This window comes from Drosophila serrata, unplaced genomic scaffold (genome assembly GCF_035046125.1).
Source record: "Drosophila serrata isolate PLE 108 unplaced genomic scaffold, ASM3504612v1 contig_272, whole genome shotgun sequence".
Lineage (NCBI taxonomy): Eukaryota > Metazoa > Arthropoda > Insecta > Diptera > Drosophilidae > Drosophila > Drosophila serrata.
The window spans coordinates 677,214-692,943 of NW_028257170.1; the positions used below are offsets into that span (position 1 = coordinate 677,214).

At 38.7% G+C, this 15,730-nt stretch overlaps 3 protein-coding genes across 3 annotated transcripts; 2 read left to right on the forward strand and 1 right to left on the reverse strand.

Moving 5' to 3' along the window:
• The first annotated feature begins 10,323 nt into the window (after positions 1 to 10,323).
• LOC110179979 (luciferin sulfotransferase-like) lies at positions 10,324 to 11,672 on the forward strand. The gene is made up of 4 exons (XM_020947568.2): positions 10,324 to 10,673; positions 10,797 to 11,257; positions 11,309 to 11,372; positions 11,432 to 11,672. The coding sequence occupies exons 1-4, from the start codon at positions 10,351 to 10,353 to the stop codon at positions 11,565 to 11,567; spliced, it is 984 nt and encodes a 327-aa protein (XP_020803227.2). The 5' UTR covers positions 10,324 to 10,350; the 3' UTR covers positions 11,568 to 11,672.
• A 212-nt stretch (positions 11,673 to 11,884) lies between these two features.
• Pgant8 (Polypeptide N-Acetylgalactosaminyltransferase 8) lies at positions 11,885 to 13,919 on the forward strand. The gene is made up of 3 exons (XM_020947586.2): positions 11,885 to 12,221; positions 12,286 to 13,063; positions 13,126 to 13,919. The coding sequence occupies exons 1-3, from the start codon at positions 11,914 to 11,916 to the stop codon at positions 13,774 to 13,776; spliced, it is 1,737 nt and encodes a 578-aa protein (XP_020803245.2). The 5' UTR covers positions 11,885 to 11,913; the 3' UTR covers positions 13,777 to 13,919.
• Positions 13,791 to 15,632, reverse strand: LOC110179976 (glycoprotein-N-acetylgalactosamine 3-beta-galactosyltransferase 1). The gene is made up of 4 exons (XM_020947562.2): positions 14,716 to 15,632; positions 14,559 to 14,655; positions 14,211 to 14,507; positions 13,791 to 14,158 (listed from the first exon to the last, which is right to left on the reverse strand). The coding sequence occupies exons 1-4, from the start codon at positions 15,114 to 15,116 to the stop codon at positions 13,973 to 13,975; spliced, it is 981 nt and encodes a 326-aa protein (XP_020803221.2). The 5' UTR covers positions 15,117 to 15,632; the 3' UTR covers positions 13,791 to 13,972.
• Positions 15,633 to 15,730: the final 98 nt, after the last annotated feature.

A 15,730-nucleotide genomic window follows, 5' to 3' on the forward strand; every position in this document is an offset into this window, starting at 1 on the left:
TTGCCTTTGGATTGCCCTTTGTCCTGAAGAAAATTGATCAATGATCGTGCCTCCTGTTCCCTGTCTGCCAGCTACCTGTGGCATCCTAAAGCCACTTAGTGATTTTGGCCGTTGTTTGACCAGGCTAAACAGCTGCCACTCTTTTTATTCGGGTCGAAACAGTCTCCACAAAATTGATGACGACAGGTTGGTTGCCAGGCAAAAAAACAGAAAAAAACAGGCAACCAGAACCGATCCCTGGGCTGATCCCTTAAAACAGGGATTCGTAAAGTCGTCTGCGGGATCTGACGTTAATCGACTAAATTGTAGCAGCTGAACTGTCAGTTTAGTTAAGTGGGCTGTGCCTCAACTCTGGAATACTTTAAGTTTGATGTATTGCTGTTGGCCAACACATTTGATGACGAGTTGGTGATAAAGTCTAAAGTCCCTGGCCAGACTAGACCAGTTCTGTACTCATTAAAGCCTTGATGAATGTTAGTTAGGGTTTTTATTGTCGCGCCTTTTTGGCCAGCCAATTTTATGGCCTTCAATTTGCAGTCAGCAGTCGCCAGTATCTGTATCTTTAGTGTCGTCGTCCTGCCAACTTCATCATCAGATTTTTGCCTGGTTTCGGTCTTTGGTTTCTTGGTCTTGGTTCTGGTTTCTCCTCGTTGTCGTTGTCCTCGTGTAATTAGTCTCGTTTGTTGTCATAAATTTTCGGTAAATTTTGTTGAAAAGTCGCATTTAATTGCACTGATTTACAGTTTTGTGTTTTTTGCAGCTTGGCTGTTGGGGTTTTTTTGGTTAGGTGTTTTTCACCGCTTCGCTCACATAATTACGTGCAAAATTAATGATGTTTGTGTGCAGCACTTTAACAGGTTCAAGACAAATATTTCAGCTTTAGTTTGTTCTGGTTTCATTTTCATTTTTGTTGTGTGTCGTCGTCTGGCTTTCAGGCAGATCGTTAGCCAAAATTTAATGAATTCAGCAGGTGCAATTTGAAATCCTGAGGTTAGAACTGGTAATGATGCTGTGAGAGCAAGGTGCAACTTGTGCTGATGGATGATGTCCTTTTGACCATAAATTATCCACATACTTGAGTTGTGGTCAATATTTTGGGATCATTTCATTTTAAATTAGAGGTTTTTTTAGGGCAAATTATAGGAATTAAATAGGGATTTAGGTTGTCAATGCCAGCTGTCCTTATATTTTCTCTTTGTTTGGCTTTTGAAGTCAAGTAAATGGCATTTTATTCATGATATTTGAATGACAAAGGTTGCCTTTGTATTCAGATTAATTTGATGAAACTGCAAGAAGCTCTGTATTATCTTTTAATGAATATTTTTCAACAGAGAGAGAAGTTAATTCTTATATTAAATATATTTCTCTATTTTCCTAACTTTCCATTGACTTTCAAACCCCATCTCAGTCTGATGACTTTCCTTATCTTCCTATCTCAAAAACAATGAAAAGTCTGGAAAGTTTATTACTCTTAAAAGCAATCATAGTCTAAAAATTCGACTTCTCATCGGACATTCCCTCGTCTTTGGGAGAAATAATTGAAACTCATCAGGTTCAATTTGGTTGTCGGAAGGTGGCGGCTTAGCCATCATTAATGCCCTTATCACGTACTTCATTCAGGGTTTGGGGTTCGACACTCCAACACTCCCATAGCGAACCCCCTCAATTACATATCCAATCCGATGAGACCATCGAACCATTCCGTATTCCAACACCTTACCCCCAAGGATTTGTCTTAAAACTGCCACCCTTAATTACTTGTAAGCTTCCGCCCCAGAAGCATTTTTCCCTCCCCCAAGGCAAAAAGTTCAGGAAGTTTGACTTTGCAATTTGGAAGTGCAGCAGTGACTTCCCTTTATCCCCCTTCTCAGATTATTCTTCTTTTGGGAGCAGACACCCCAGTGGGCAGCTGACCATTGATTAAATTGATGATGTTTGATGACTTCTGAAGCCGATTTCATCATAGATTTCTCTCCCGTTAACAATATCGATGGGGAGCAAGTAGGCCGACCACATATGGTGTGCCACCCCCCGATCATTACACTGCATTCGACATGCATTGGAAAGCCTTTAAGTCAGCGTCCAAGACCAGAGTTGGACCTTTGCTAAAGCTACTGTGTGTGGGGTTCTATGCACAGAAAGAAATTAAGAAGCTAAAATGGGGACTAATTTTATTTGATTATAGCTGGAAATAAAGCTAGTTACTAGTTAACTTTAGTTAGGTTAAAGAAAATTAATTAGGAATATTGGAAACATTGAAATATTAAAGGTAATTTGTACCTTAAAGTAGGGATGGTAGAAAGTCCTGAAAATTATATAGAAACTCTATAGATTGTTGAAGGAAAGACCGACTAGCAATTTAATATATCTGCCAAAAATCGATATACGATAATTTTATTAGTTATTTTGTATATTCAAAATACACAAAATAATTCCAGAATTTGTAATCCCATTTTATGGATACTTTTTAATAATACAAACGATTTTAGTAATAGTTTTTTTTAGATACAATACATTCAATAGTACCTTTGATTTCTCGTTAAGTATATTATTTTTGTATGCTTTAAATGTCTATGTATCGGACTTTACGATAGTTCTAAGAACGTTATTTATGCAGAGATATAATATAAGACTTTTCCTCTTGATGTAAGAACTTTCCTAACCTTATCCTAATTTTAAATATATCAAATTACAAGTATTTTTGATAAATCATATTAATCTAATTTATTTAAACAAATTTCTTTAATATTTTAAATGATTTCTATGTATATAGATACAAAACATTCATTTCATATAACAAATTAACCGAATTTTAAGATTTCAGAACAATTATACTTTGATAACTTATTTTTTCTGGACCTTTAAAGTAAGATTTATAATATTTTATAAAAATTCCACTATATAAAGTTTAAAATATTTTCTTTAAAGTGCAATGAAACTCCTCCAAGACTTATTTTATTTCATAGGTAAGAAAAGGAAGTGAATGCCGCGACTCCTTCGCATATTAGTTGGCATGACTAGACTAGGTCAGGCCCCCTTGTCCAAAAAGGCGGCATTCTTTTGAGCCTGAACTTCCCTGCTGACCTTAATTAATCTTCGGAACTGAACTAAAACCTGAGACCGGCACCTACATCCGAGTGGAATGCAACTGGCAACCGGCAACTGGCAACTGGGAACTTGCAACTTACAAACGCTGTATTGCAACTGCAACCAATGTTGATTAATGCCGCCGCGTGACTGGGCGTTATTTTCCTATTTTTTTGCTGTTGTGTTGTGTTGTTCGGGAAATGAGTTGGACGAGGCGTGCTATCAACTAATTGCGCTGCATTGTGCGATGTGAAAGATATCTGGGAGAAAAAGTGGAAATTCCAATGCTATAGTTACCCGCAGAGAACTTCCGCCTGAGAGAGCCCTAAAAGAAGCGAAATTTCAATGCAAATAAAGAGTATAATATATATATAATATATATATCTGTCTCGGTAGTTCGAGGGTCCATCGCTGACTTTGACTGCGATTTTGTGACAAATGCCCCCGGGGTGCAATATATACACATTTTCCAGACTGTGATGAAAGTGTGAACCCCAAAAGTCCCCTTCTCGCCCTCGGCCAACACAAAAACGGATGTACGGAGTGGAAAGTTCAAATAGAATTTAACCCCAAGCGCATATTTATACCATGTTGTCCCCACACACACACTCCACGTAAAACAAATAGCAAATGAGACAAGTGTGTGTGAGGAGGGGGTTAAGTGTGTGCAGTGGGTTAACCCCACAGTGGCACTGTGGCACCGCATTAAACCCTTCTGGAAAATGACCCAAGGTAAGAGGAGATTTTCTCGCCGACTTTGCATTGCAGGTGAAAAGCGGATTCCACCTCCCAAGTTGCCCCTCTTTCCAGCTTTTCTTTTCTGTTTTTTTCACCTGCTGAAGGTTGTTAGCCCGAGGCCAGATGTGAAAGTTCATCCGGATGATATGTCAATGATATATCAGAGGAAAAGTTGGTTGTAAATGCAGTTTATATTTCCTTGAAGCTGAAAAAACTAGAGAGAGATCACTTAGCAACTTATATTGCAAAGAAAATGATTTAAATATATTCATTATCTTCTTCTAGAGTTGAAAATCCCCATAATTCACCAAATCTTACTTGGTAATTTACTCCCCTTTCTATTAATTAATTTTCCTGTCCAACTTTTCAGTTTCTAAAACGCGGTTGTCCACATCCTAGACCTTTTTCCAAGTTACTCCCCTCTTGAGTTGGAATGACAGATCACCGAAACCACTCGAACCATACCATACCATATATAGAGCCTGTCAACGGAACTCAACCCGAAACCGTAACACACAAAACCCCAAAGAAACTATAACAATAAAGACCGGAAATTAAAGTGTGAAAGCGGCAAGCAGACAGGAAGTTGCCTTGATTACAAGTTTTGTAGTTGGGGGAGAATAAGTTTATAGACTACACCTCGAAGCCCAACACTCGTCGTATCTCCCACATCTCTCGCATCTGACAAATAGAAAACTTCACAAATGCATTTCAACTACTACGACTGCTGCTGCTGACACAGACAGCATTTCGAGTTCGAGTTGAAGTTTGAGCAGTTAGAGGTGGCCGTTGGCCCTGATTGAATGTTAAACATTTAATTTAAACTTGTCCACAGGCAGTCGCCCAACCCAAAACGCCCAATCCAATGCAATTTTGAGCCAAACAACCCAGGGAAACTGAGCAGGCTAACCAGAGTCGAAGTGAGATACGGATTTGAGACGTAATTTATGCACGCACATCAATTCAAATGCATCTAATTTGGTAAACAGACCGAGGAGATCGAGAGGGGAAGTGCACTCGAAGGAGACGGATATACAGAGAGAGAAAAATATTTAAAGATTATCAGAATGTAATATAAAATATATAAATTGGTGCAAGGTTTTTGAAATCTATTAATATGACTTGGAAAATGCATAGTCGTCATAATTAAGTGAGATAATTGATTACTTAAAGTTACTATTTTGTTGATTCATTTAATTTGTTAGTTAAAATATATAATTTAAGACTTTTAAACACCTTTTTAAGTTGTTTATATTTATAAATATTTATTACATCTTCTTTTTTGTATTTATTGGCTTTTTCAAGCTCTTATCCTTCCCAGTTTCCATTTATTTCCGGTTTCATATCTTCTGTTTTATCTTTTCCTATTTATATTTAGTTTCTTTAATTATTCTAGACCCTTTTCTCTCAGTGTCGACACCGCATTGCTGTCACACCTGCCTGCCACTCCACAGACAATCGGCTTAAAATAGTTTTCATTTGTTTTCGGCAGCGGAGTGCAACATGTGGCATTGGCAATGCCACTAAGTAGCCCCAGTCTGCCTCATCAGCATCTGCTTAGGGATGCGCTCGCTCCCTCCTCCTCCTCCTCCTCCTTCTCTGTTCGGAGTCCGGAGTCCTGGTTACTCAGTTCTCCATCCTCCATCCTGCATCTTCTATTCTCCATCTTCGATTTGGAACCACATCCAGTAGTTCGTCTCGTCTCGCCTCGCTGCGTTGCCGTACATGCAGCTCATTTAGTTGACATTTATTAACGTCACATAGCGCGCAATGTTTGACAATTAATTAGGCATCCTCAGATACCAAATGACGGCTCCTGAGTAGCATCTACACAGCCAGATACAGTACAGATGCAGATACAGACACAAATACAGATCTAAATGCAGATACTTGTACAATTACAGATGCTGATGTCTAAACAGATACAGATACAAATACATAACTACATAAATACAGAACTTGAACTTGATTTGAGTGTTTGTTGTGATCCAAAATTAGATCTGCTTTAATTTATAAGTGTTATTTTTACACTTCAGCTGCGGTAGGGAAATAATTAAAAAGTGTAATGAATGCTATCTTTAAATTAGAGATATTTTCTATTGAATTTTTAAGATTTTCCTTTACAAAAATGGAATCTTTCTTTTAATATAAAATATTACATAAACAGTAAGGCAAACTAACTTCGGGTAGCCAAAGCTAATAGACCATTACAGTTTACATTGATTATATGGGATCAAATTAAGAATCAATCATAAATAAGTGTTAGACGTTCCCAATTTTGTATTCAAAATTTAATGATATTTTTATATGACAATTTTTTCAGCAAAATCAAAGTTTCAAAAACTCTTAACTAAGCCAAAAGTTAATTAATTTTAATTCGGAAAGCATTTCTTTGTTAGTTTTTAGAAGCCTAATAAATCTGGATACTATTTTGAGTTTAAAAAATAATTAAATTAAATTTTGTAAAATGTTGGAAACTTTAACGATGTAACCCCTTATAAAATTTTGAAAATTTTGAAAAAATTGAAATTTGTTTGGGATATAGCTCGATCGATTCGCCTGTTGATGCTGATCAAGAATATATGTAGTTTATGGGGTCGAAAATTATTCCTTCACTGATTTTCAAGCTTCTGACTAACATTATAATACCCTGGAGGGGTATAATAAGTAAAATTATATACTTTTGAACAATTTAGGGATTTCACAATCATTTTAAAATATTTCATCTACCCCAAATAATTTCAATAATTTCCCAAAACCTTCTTGATAATATCCCTTTGATACAGATCTCGAAAATTGCCCCAAATCCCAACCACAAACACTCTGAAATTCTCATTATGACAAAAAATTCTCCTCAGGGCGTATAATTTTAATCTGCTAATTCAACAATCATTCAATTTTAAACCCCCTTAAGAGACGCCACTTGAGCTCCTCCACATTTTCCCATCCTTTTTTTTTTTGCTCGTCCTGCGCTCTCGCAAGGAATGAAAACCGAGTAACGAGGAACTGGCCTGAAAATCACAGCAATTCTCAAAGTAAACACACAGAAATTTTTCCCTACCCCAGGCAGAGTGAGAAAAGCGAACTTTTTATTTATAAAACACTCGAAACGAGAAAAAATGTCCAAACTGTTTTTCGGGTATATTGACGCAAGGATTTCCCAGGATACCAAAAGATGGGGGATTCCAAAAAAAAAAAAGGGAATAGAGAAGAGAGCGAAAAAAAAACCCAGAAAGCATTGCAATGTGAAGAGATCAAACAGTGGGCTTGGGCGAAAGTTTGTTTTGCTTTTTCCTTTTCGGTTTCTTTTTTTTTTTGCAAATGTCACATGAAAAATGCGTTTGCTGTTTGCCAAAAATGCCGGCACTTTGCATGGGTCTCAGGCTCACCCCTCCATTGAAGAGCTTTCTCTCTCTACCACCCCCCAGGACATCCTATTCTTCAGTTTTTCCAAGGGATATCTCCGTATTGGTCGCCTTGCACGAAATTTCCATTTAATGTGTTTGTCCAAAGTATTAAAAGGCGAACGACGATTGAGTATCGGAAAGTAGTAAAGCAAAGCTGGGAGCGAGAATCTGGGGTGTCCATTCCCATAACGCTAGAGTTGCAATACACAGAGAGAAAATTTATACAAGAAACATGTTTGAGTCAAAGAAATAGCAAGAATGATGACTATATTTATAATACTTTCTTATTCCTACTTGGAGCAAGTAAAACATCTGTTTAATCTCTAATTTCTTATATCTTTGTTTAAATCTCTTATAAATATGGTTAAAATATAGACCCTTTACCTTATAAAAAAATTATAGATTTCTAGGATAATTTTCGTCCTGTGTTGAGACAAGCTCCCCGGACTGACTGCTGAGTGATTGCCATGATAAGTGGCCCATTATGATGCCAGTTTGCACAGCGAGATTGCTCTGCGCTCCATTGGAGTTGGCCATGGCATCACCATCGACCAGGGGACCATCGACTACCTCCTTCTCCTCCAAACGATCCTGCTTTTAATGCATATCAGAGTGGGCAAACTTCTGGCCAAAAAGTGCGTCATTGTCCGTTCTTTTCCTGCGTTTGTCTTCGCGCCCAGGCTGCTTCTCCTTTTGCTCCTTCCTGCCATGGAAGGCATCCTCCATCCTCCATCCTCCGTCCAGTGTTCTTTTCGCAACGTCTGTTGACAAAAGACATTTAATTTTCCCCTCCTTCTCAGTACTGAGTATCTGTATCTGCCGGGGCCTTGCAATAAAGTTAGTCGTTGTCGTGGTTTCTTTTTCTTTTTCTTCGCTCCCTTTTCGAATGGTCCGTCTGCCTTTTGCTCGATTTTTGGTCTCCGCCGGCTAGCGAAAACTTTGATAAGTGAAATTTATTGTGGGTGCTTTGAGTGTCCACTATGATGGGTATGCACTGAGAATAAATCTAGGTGGATATGTGTAACGTTTTAAGGTCATTTCAGGGGTTTTTTCCTAGGGAATTTGTAAAGATTCTGGGTGAAAGGAAAGCTTAAAAGAAAGTAATCCCAGGATATGTTGTTGAATTAAAGGTATAAGGATATTTCTTACAATTTCAGAATGAGATTGATGGAATAAAATTGTTAAGAAAATCATAATCAATCATATTTTAAGGTTTTTTTTTTCAAAGTTATATGAATAACCAATTAAGTTATACAGACTTTTCCCAAGCTATAATAATGAAACAGTTTTTCTATCATTAAAAAATGTTAAAGAAAACCACAAAACACTTTATTATAATAGCTACATAATATATATAATATATATTATTTTATTATATTTTAATTTATTATATAAAATTCTTAATTTCCTCAGTTTCATCTCTAAAATACCCCTTAAATTTTCTCTCTGTGTAGTAACAACTACAGACAGCAGACTGTCCAACTGATGGCGCTCTTAATGTTTTACGGCATTCACTTGATGTTTATTATTTGCCGCATAAATCAGTGAAGCAATAACCAGAGCCCGCAGAACCTAGCACGATCCGTTTAGCGATCCTAAAAACAATCCCAGGTCCTGTCTGGTAGAATTCCTTTACCCATCCTTCAACACCTTCCTACTGTCCCTTTGTATAGCAATTTAAATAGCTCCGAGAGTTTGTTTTCTATCCACCCTCGTTGGGCAAACTCTCATTAATTTACGTAAAATCCACTTAACTTCTTTCCCGTACGCAATAAATTCCACAACTTTGCGCCTCATCAAACGGAATGAATACCGAATGAATTTACCACGCGACCAAAGTCAGACAATAGAATAGATAGAAATCTACATGAAGTAGACGCTGTGTCGCCGCTAAAATTTCAGAACATGTGGTGTTATGATGAGGATTGGAGAACCACCCTGCACCACCCACCACCACCCACTGAACGAACCACCCCAAATCCAGGCGAATCCTTGGAAAAAGGGTGCATTGATATGCGTAAGCGGAGCGATTTTTTTTGTTGTTGTTTGTGGGGGAATTCCCCCGGAAGAATTACGTGCCTTTAGATCCCCGGGACTCATGCCAATGCATTGCCATCATTTCAGGCAATTGTCAAACGAGATTCTGGGTGGTGGGTTGGATAAATTAGATTTTTACTTGCGCACAATTGCACGGAGACTGGGCTCTGCCCGACAATGTAATCCTCAGAGGACCCACTCGTAAATGTTCATTGCATACGGCCAGGCGTTTGAGCTTAAAGTTCTATCACTCACCTCCTTGGGCGTCCATCCGTCCCCCCCCAAAAACCCAGGGAGCACTCCCCCTTTTTGGGCTTTTCAAGGTCTTTGCCAAATTTTGGGGCGGCGGCAATTACATTTTCACCACCCACCCAATGTCCTTGGGGGTTGGCCTGGGCCTTCCTATCCTCCAAGGGTGTCTCGGAACTATAAATTGTACCTTTTGTTGCAGTTTTTGCTCGATTTTCTTTGAAAATGGGGGAAACACGGAACAAAACCCTCGCCGGGGACGAGATGTCTTTAATAAATGTTTGAATGTTTCGTTGCGAGATTAAGTGGATTTCGTTTATAGCATGAGTAATGATGGATGCATAATGTGCACGTATGTGTCAGGTGCCAGGGAGAGAGTGGCTGCGGTTCCAAGCCAAGTTAATGGAGGTACAAAACGATTCGACATTCAGTTAAGGAAATTGGAAATTTCTCTTTATAATGGTAATATTTTGAATCGAAATTTTAATGAATAATTTTGTACAAGATATATTATATTTATAACAATAATTGTATTATTTGTTTAAACCTAGTTTTGATTGATCTGTGTAGTATTTTTGTAGAATAAAGTCCTAAGAAAATGTATTAAGTACCCAAATGCTTTTTACAGCCTACCTTCTGGCATAATAAAATAAACATTTCTATTTGCTTTCGTTGTAATCTATAAATATTTACAAACATATACCTTGTTTTTATCAGTAAAAGTTCATCTATTTCAATCGAGAATAATCCAGCAACGATAAGCCTTATCAACACAGCTCCATAGTGCCTCAACATGTAACAAATAAAATCATTTAAAGCATCAGTTGCCATCATGTTCTTGAGCAAAGAAGTAGAGTCCTCGGCTACTATGCCTCTCATTCAATTGCAGTATAAAGGATCCAAAGGATTGGGTCCCAATTGGTTGCCTTTAAAGCAAGATTGGAGCAAAAGATGGTGTACTCTTCCCGAAAAGTATAATCAAGAGTTTGCAAAACGTATTGATGAGTTTAAAACTAAAGACGGTGATGTTTATGTGGTGACATTTATGAAGAGTGGTACAACTTGGATGCAAGAGTTGGCCTGGCTTTTATTAAATAATTTGGACTATGAACGAGCCAAAACAAGTCACACTGTGAGGCGGAGTCCACACATAGAGTAAGTCACATTATTAATAATGTTTAAAAAAGTTATATATTGAGAGATATTTCCCACTTGTCTTAAATTATCAATTAATCATAGCTATAAATCTGAAACTACAAAGAATTTGTAATCTTTCAGATACTCGTGTATAAATAACAAATTTTCAGTGGATAATATTTCCTTGTGCGATCAGATGCAGGATAATCCTCGTTTTATTAAATCCCACCTTCCCTCACAACTTTTGCCGCGACAAATTTGGGAGCAAAAACGGAAAATCATCTATGTGGCTCGCAATCCCAAGGATGTTGTTATATCTTCCTATCACTTTCTCACCAGCCTGGGAATTTGGCAAGGAAACTTGCAGGATTATATAGATGAATATATCACAGATCGGATTCCGTTTACATCATACTGGTCACATATTATTGACTTTTATCGAATGCGTAACGAAACTAATGTATTTTTTGTGACCTATGAGGAGATGAAACAAGATCTAAAGGATGTTATTGAGAGACTGTCCAAGTTTGTGGATTGCAAGAAATTAAATGAAATGGAAATGGAGACGCTATTAAAACATTTATCATTTGATAATATGAAAGGCAAGTCTATATACAATTTTTATTGAACCTTTTATAGTAAATTACTTACAGAAAACAAGAATACCAACCCTACGAGATTGATTCAAAATTCTTACAATGCAAAGGAGGATTTTAAGTAAGTGAAATATATATTATTACAATTATTATATAGTATAATTATTTTATTTTAAACAGTTTTATGCGACGCGGCATTGTGGGTTCTTACAGAGATGAACTAACCCCTGAGCAAATAAATAAATTGGATAGATGGACGCAAGATTATTTACAAGAATATGGTATAAATGAAGCAGATATTTTTGGAAACTTATAAAAAATATATGAATCTTTATAAAGGATTCTTTACCCAATCTATCAGTAAATAATATATTGTATCATATCTTGATGTCTTATACAGAATAAAGCAAACAAAACTTTATTTCAATTATTTTTTTATATAAGGAATTAATGTTTCTAAATCCCCTTACTGAGTCTCCGAAAACCAAATTAAAAACTTTCGTATAGTATAAGATGAATTAAGTGGCGTAGCAGGCTTTTCTCTCTTAAAACTCTTGGCTTTTAAGCCGCAGTCTTGGCCAAAACGCTGCGCGGTTTAAGCCACACTCTGATTCGGACGGCTGTGTTGTTGTTTTTTTGTGTCTGTGATATACATAAGTAAAATGCATAAGAAGAAGGTGCTTCTAGTGCTGATTTTAGTCGCTATTAGTAGTATTATCTACTATCTCTATACACTAAAACTAGAACGAGAACAATTGGAATCTGTGTCATCTACAACATCGCTTATAAAAACTGTTTTCGAGGCAAAGGTTATTCCCCATCTCGGAGCTCTGGGTCGTCCGGCGAGGGGCAATTGGACAGCTGAGCAGCTGGAGGCCATGGCCCAAAGTAAGCGGGAAACGGGTTACAATGCTTGGCTCTCGGAGCGAATCTCACCTGAGCGAACGCTCTACGACATGCGGCATCGCAGGTAAGCTTCCAAAGAGAGAGTGGGAGATAAGAGTATAAGAGTATATAGTTCCCGATCTCGACAGCTGCAAAAAGCTCAATTACCCGGCAAAAAAGCTGCCACCGGTGAGTGTGGTGATAACATATCACAACGAGCAGACGAGCGTTTTGCTGCGGACGCTTAGCAGCCTGAGGAGTCGGACTCCGTTGCTGCTGCTTCGTGAGATCATACTCGTGGACGATGGAAGCAGCTCGGTGGACCCAAAATTCAACGACATCCTGCAGATCAAGTTCCAGGATTTGGTGAAGCATCATCGACTGGACAGGCAGGTGGGATTAATGCAGGCTCGAGTGGCGGGAGCAGAGTTTGCCCAAGCCAATGTCCTAGTCTTTCTAGACTCCCATGTGGAGGTCACCCAGGGTTGGCTGGAACCGCTGCTTGCTCCCATTCTGGAGAACAATAAAACCTGCACTACACCCATCATTGATACCATTGACTATGAGAATCTGGCCTATAGAAGAGGTAAGCCATCGCGTGGCTTCTTCGACTGGGAGTTCAATTACATCCAGCTGCCGCTGCTTAAAGAGGAGATGGTGGCCATGCCGACTCCCCACCAGAATCCCATCATGAACGGTGGTCTCTTTGCCATTGGACGTCAATGGTTCTTTGAGCTGGGAGGCTATGAAAAAGGTCTGAAAATCTGGGGAGCGGAGCAATTCGAACTCAGCCTTAAACTGTGGCTATGTGGAGGTAGGATCCTGGAAGTGCCTTGCTCCAGGATTGGTCATCTCTACAGGGAAGGAAGCTTCAAAGTGCACTACACCGACAAGGCCAAGAGCAGTGAGGATAAACTGATATCAAGGGTAAGTCAGAGTCAAGGAAACCAAAGAGATTGATCTAATAGATCCTTAAAAAACACTTTCAGAACTATCGTCGCGTGGCTGAGGTTTGGTTGGATGAATACAAGGATAAACTATTTGCCAATATGCCCCACTTGACTGTGATTCAGGCAGGAAATCTCGCCGAACAGCGGGAGCTCAAGAAGCGTTTGCAATGTAAACCCTTCAAGTGGTTTCTGGACAACTTGGCAAAGGACTTTCTACAAATATATCCCCTTAAAGATCCTGATGACTATGCCTTTGGCACTCTACAAAGTATTTCCTCCCCTAACTTGTGCTTGGATCGCACAGAGACTAAGCCTAGTAAGCCTCAACTTAGTACCTGTAGCTCAGATCCCACATTTCCCAGCAAACCAGAGCAACAATGGGTGCTTTCCAATCGTCGGGAACTGCGGTCTGGCTTTCGGTGTCTGGAGGTGCGAAACAAGTCCATGGATGTTCATGTCTATCAATGCCATCGGCAAAAGGGTAACCAGTTCTGGTCCTTGGATACCAAGACCCATCAGATTGTCTTTGGTCAGATGGCAAATGCCAGAAGGTGTCTGGAAGCACTGACGGAGGAGAATGGTTTAACCATGAGGGATTGTGATCCAAATCAACCCAAGCAACGCTGGAAATTTGGTTATGAGAACAATGAGAGGATGAAACACTTTTGGGATAATGTAAATATAGTTTAGCATGAAGAATCTCGTTTTCTTAAGATGCCATTTGCTATTAATTTGTTTTTTATTTATTTAAACTAAGCATTCTTTTTACTTATTAAGTTTGTATCAACTTCTCTGGAAATATATTTTCAAGGAATAAAAAATTGATTGATTTTGAATACTGTTTATAAATCCAGTAAAAATTTAGCTATTCCTTCTGTAGAACCTACTAACTCTCAGCTACTTTATTATTCCAAAATACTTTTCCCTCTAGATCTTCATGTTTATATCTAGATTCCACCTGCTGATGTCCTCCAAATATCCGAACTTTGTAAGTGAAATAATACAAGTCATAGATGTCCATAATGTGCTCCAAGTGACAGCAAATGAATTGCCTTGAAACTGGAAAGCTTAGCTGGAAAAGAGGAATTAGATCATCTGGAATCAGTTATTAGAAAAATCCTTACATCAAACACCGGGTAATAGGAATGATCCAGGTAATACTTATGTCGATCTAGGGATTTGTTCATCTGCCCGCCCAAATGCAAGATAGCCTCGAAGGGCAAAAAGCGATGACCCCGCCACTCATCGAGACTATCGCCGGCCAAGACATTGACATTGGTAAGACATCTTCCCAGTTCCTCGGTGGCCTCACTGTCCACTCTCACAGGACTGCAGATGCTGCTATTGGGTAAAGCTTCCAGGACAAAGGCCTCGAGGGCAGCCCTACTTAAGACTATGCCAGAACCTTGGTGCATAAAGACCTAGCAAATATATATTTAATATTGAATTTTTGAGTAAATTGCTAAACTTACCAGACCATTGGGAGTCCTTAGCTTACAACCAAAATAAATAAGTTCATCAGGGGTATAGGTACTCAACATCTGACGCAGGTTCTCCACCACCACAAAACTTGAAACACCATCAAGTTTTATCAGTATTCACAAAAAACTCAAACCCTACAAAACCTACTTGTCATCATTGGCATAGAGGAACCAGTCGCCTTTGTGACTATGATATCCTTGGACATACTCCAGGTGAGCTCTGATCCTATCCCATCTGTTGTGTAGATTCAGAAATACTGCTGGCTCCAAAAAGTGATCAATATTATCACTGACAAATAAAAAATGATCACAGTGCTTGGCCCACGTTCGAAGTATATGAATTCCGGCATGTTGATGCCGGTAGTCATAGGTCACAATAATGCAGACAATCCTTGGCGGTGGAGGAGCTACCAAGATGTCTTTCTTTTCAAAATTCTCCCTTTGCAATTGCATTACCATCAACAGGAATATGCAACCCAGGAGGAGGAGATATAATCCATTGCAGGGACTGCACTTGTTCTTTACTCGTTTATTGAAAAGTCGTGGCATTGCGAAAGCACTTCTTGAAACTGGCGAATTATTGAAGATACTGTGTTTGTGGGTGGCCAGTTCGTCGACAATTTAATTATGGTGAGTGCTTTTGTCTGCTTTTTACCTTTTCGGTTTCCCTCTGCTCACCGCCCGCATACAAATTGCCTTTTTCAATTAGAATTATTAACCCACCTGGCATCGAAGACGTTTGCCGCCATTCCATTGACGATAATGGTTTTCGAGTTGATGCAAAACTTTACAGTTGCCAGAGGGGACTTGACACGAACAGTTCGAAGAGGAAATAAACTTGAAAGTTGTCCGGAAAAGGGGCTGGTCTTTGGTTATTGCACAAATTTAAAGTGGAGTATCGATTACCAACTGGTCAGAGTCCACCTCACAAAGTGTATTAAGTCTAAGCTGCTGCTGTGTATTGTGACACATTCACTGGAATTTCGGTTCCAAACACGTTCCCAAATTTGCATAGATATATTTTGTATCTTTTTTTTGGCCTAAACAAAAAACAAACATTTTTCAATCACCGGCAAAAAGACTGTCTGCCTGTGTTTATGGATTTCTTTAATCACATGTATGGATTTCAAGTGAAAAGTATATGTAAACCTGTGTCTCAGTTT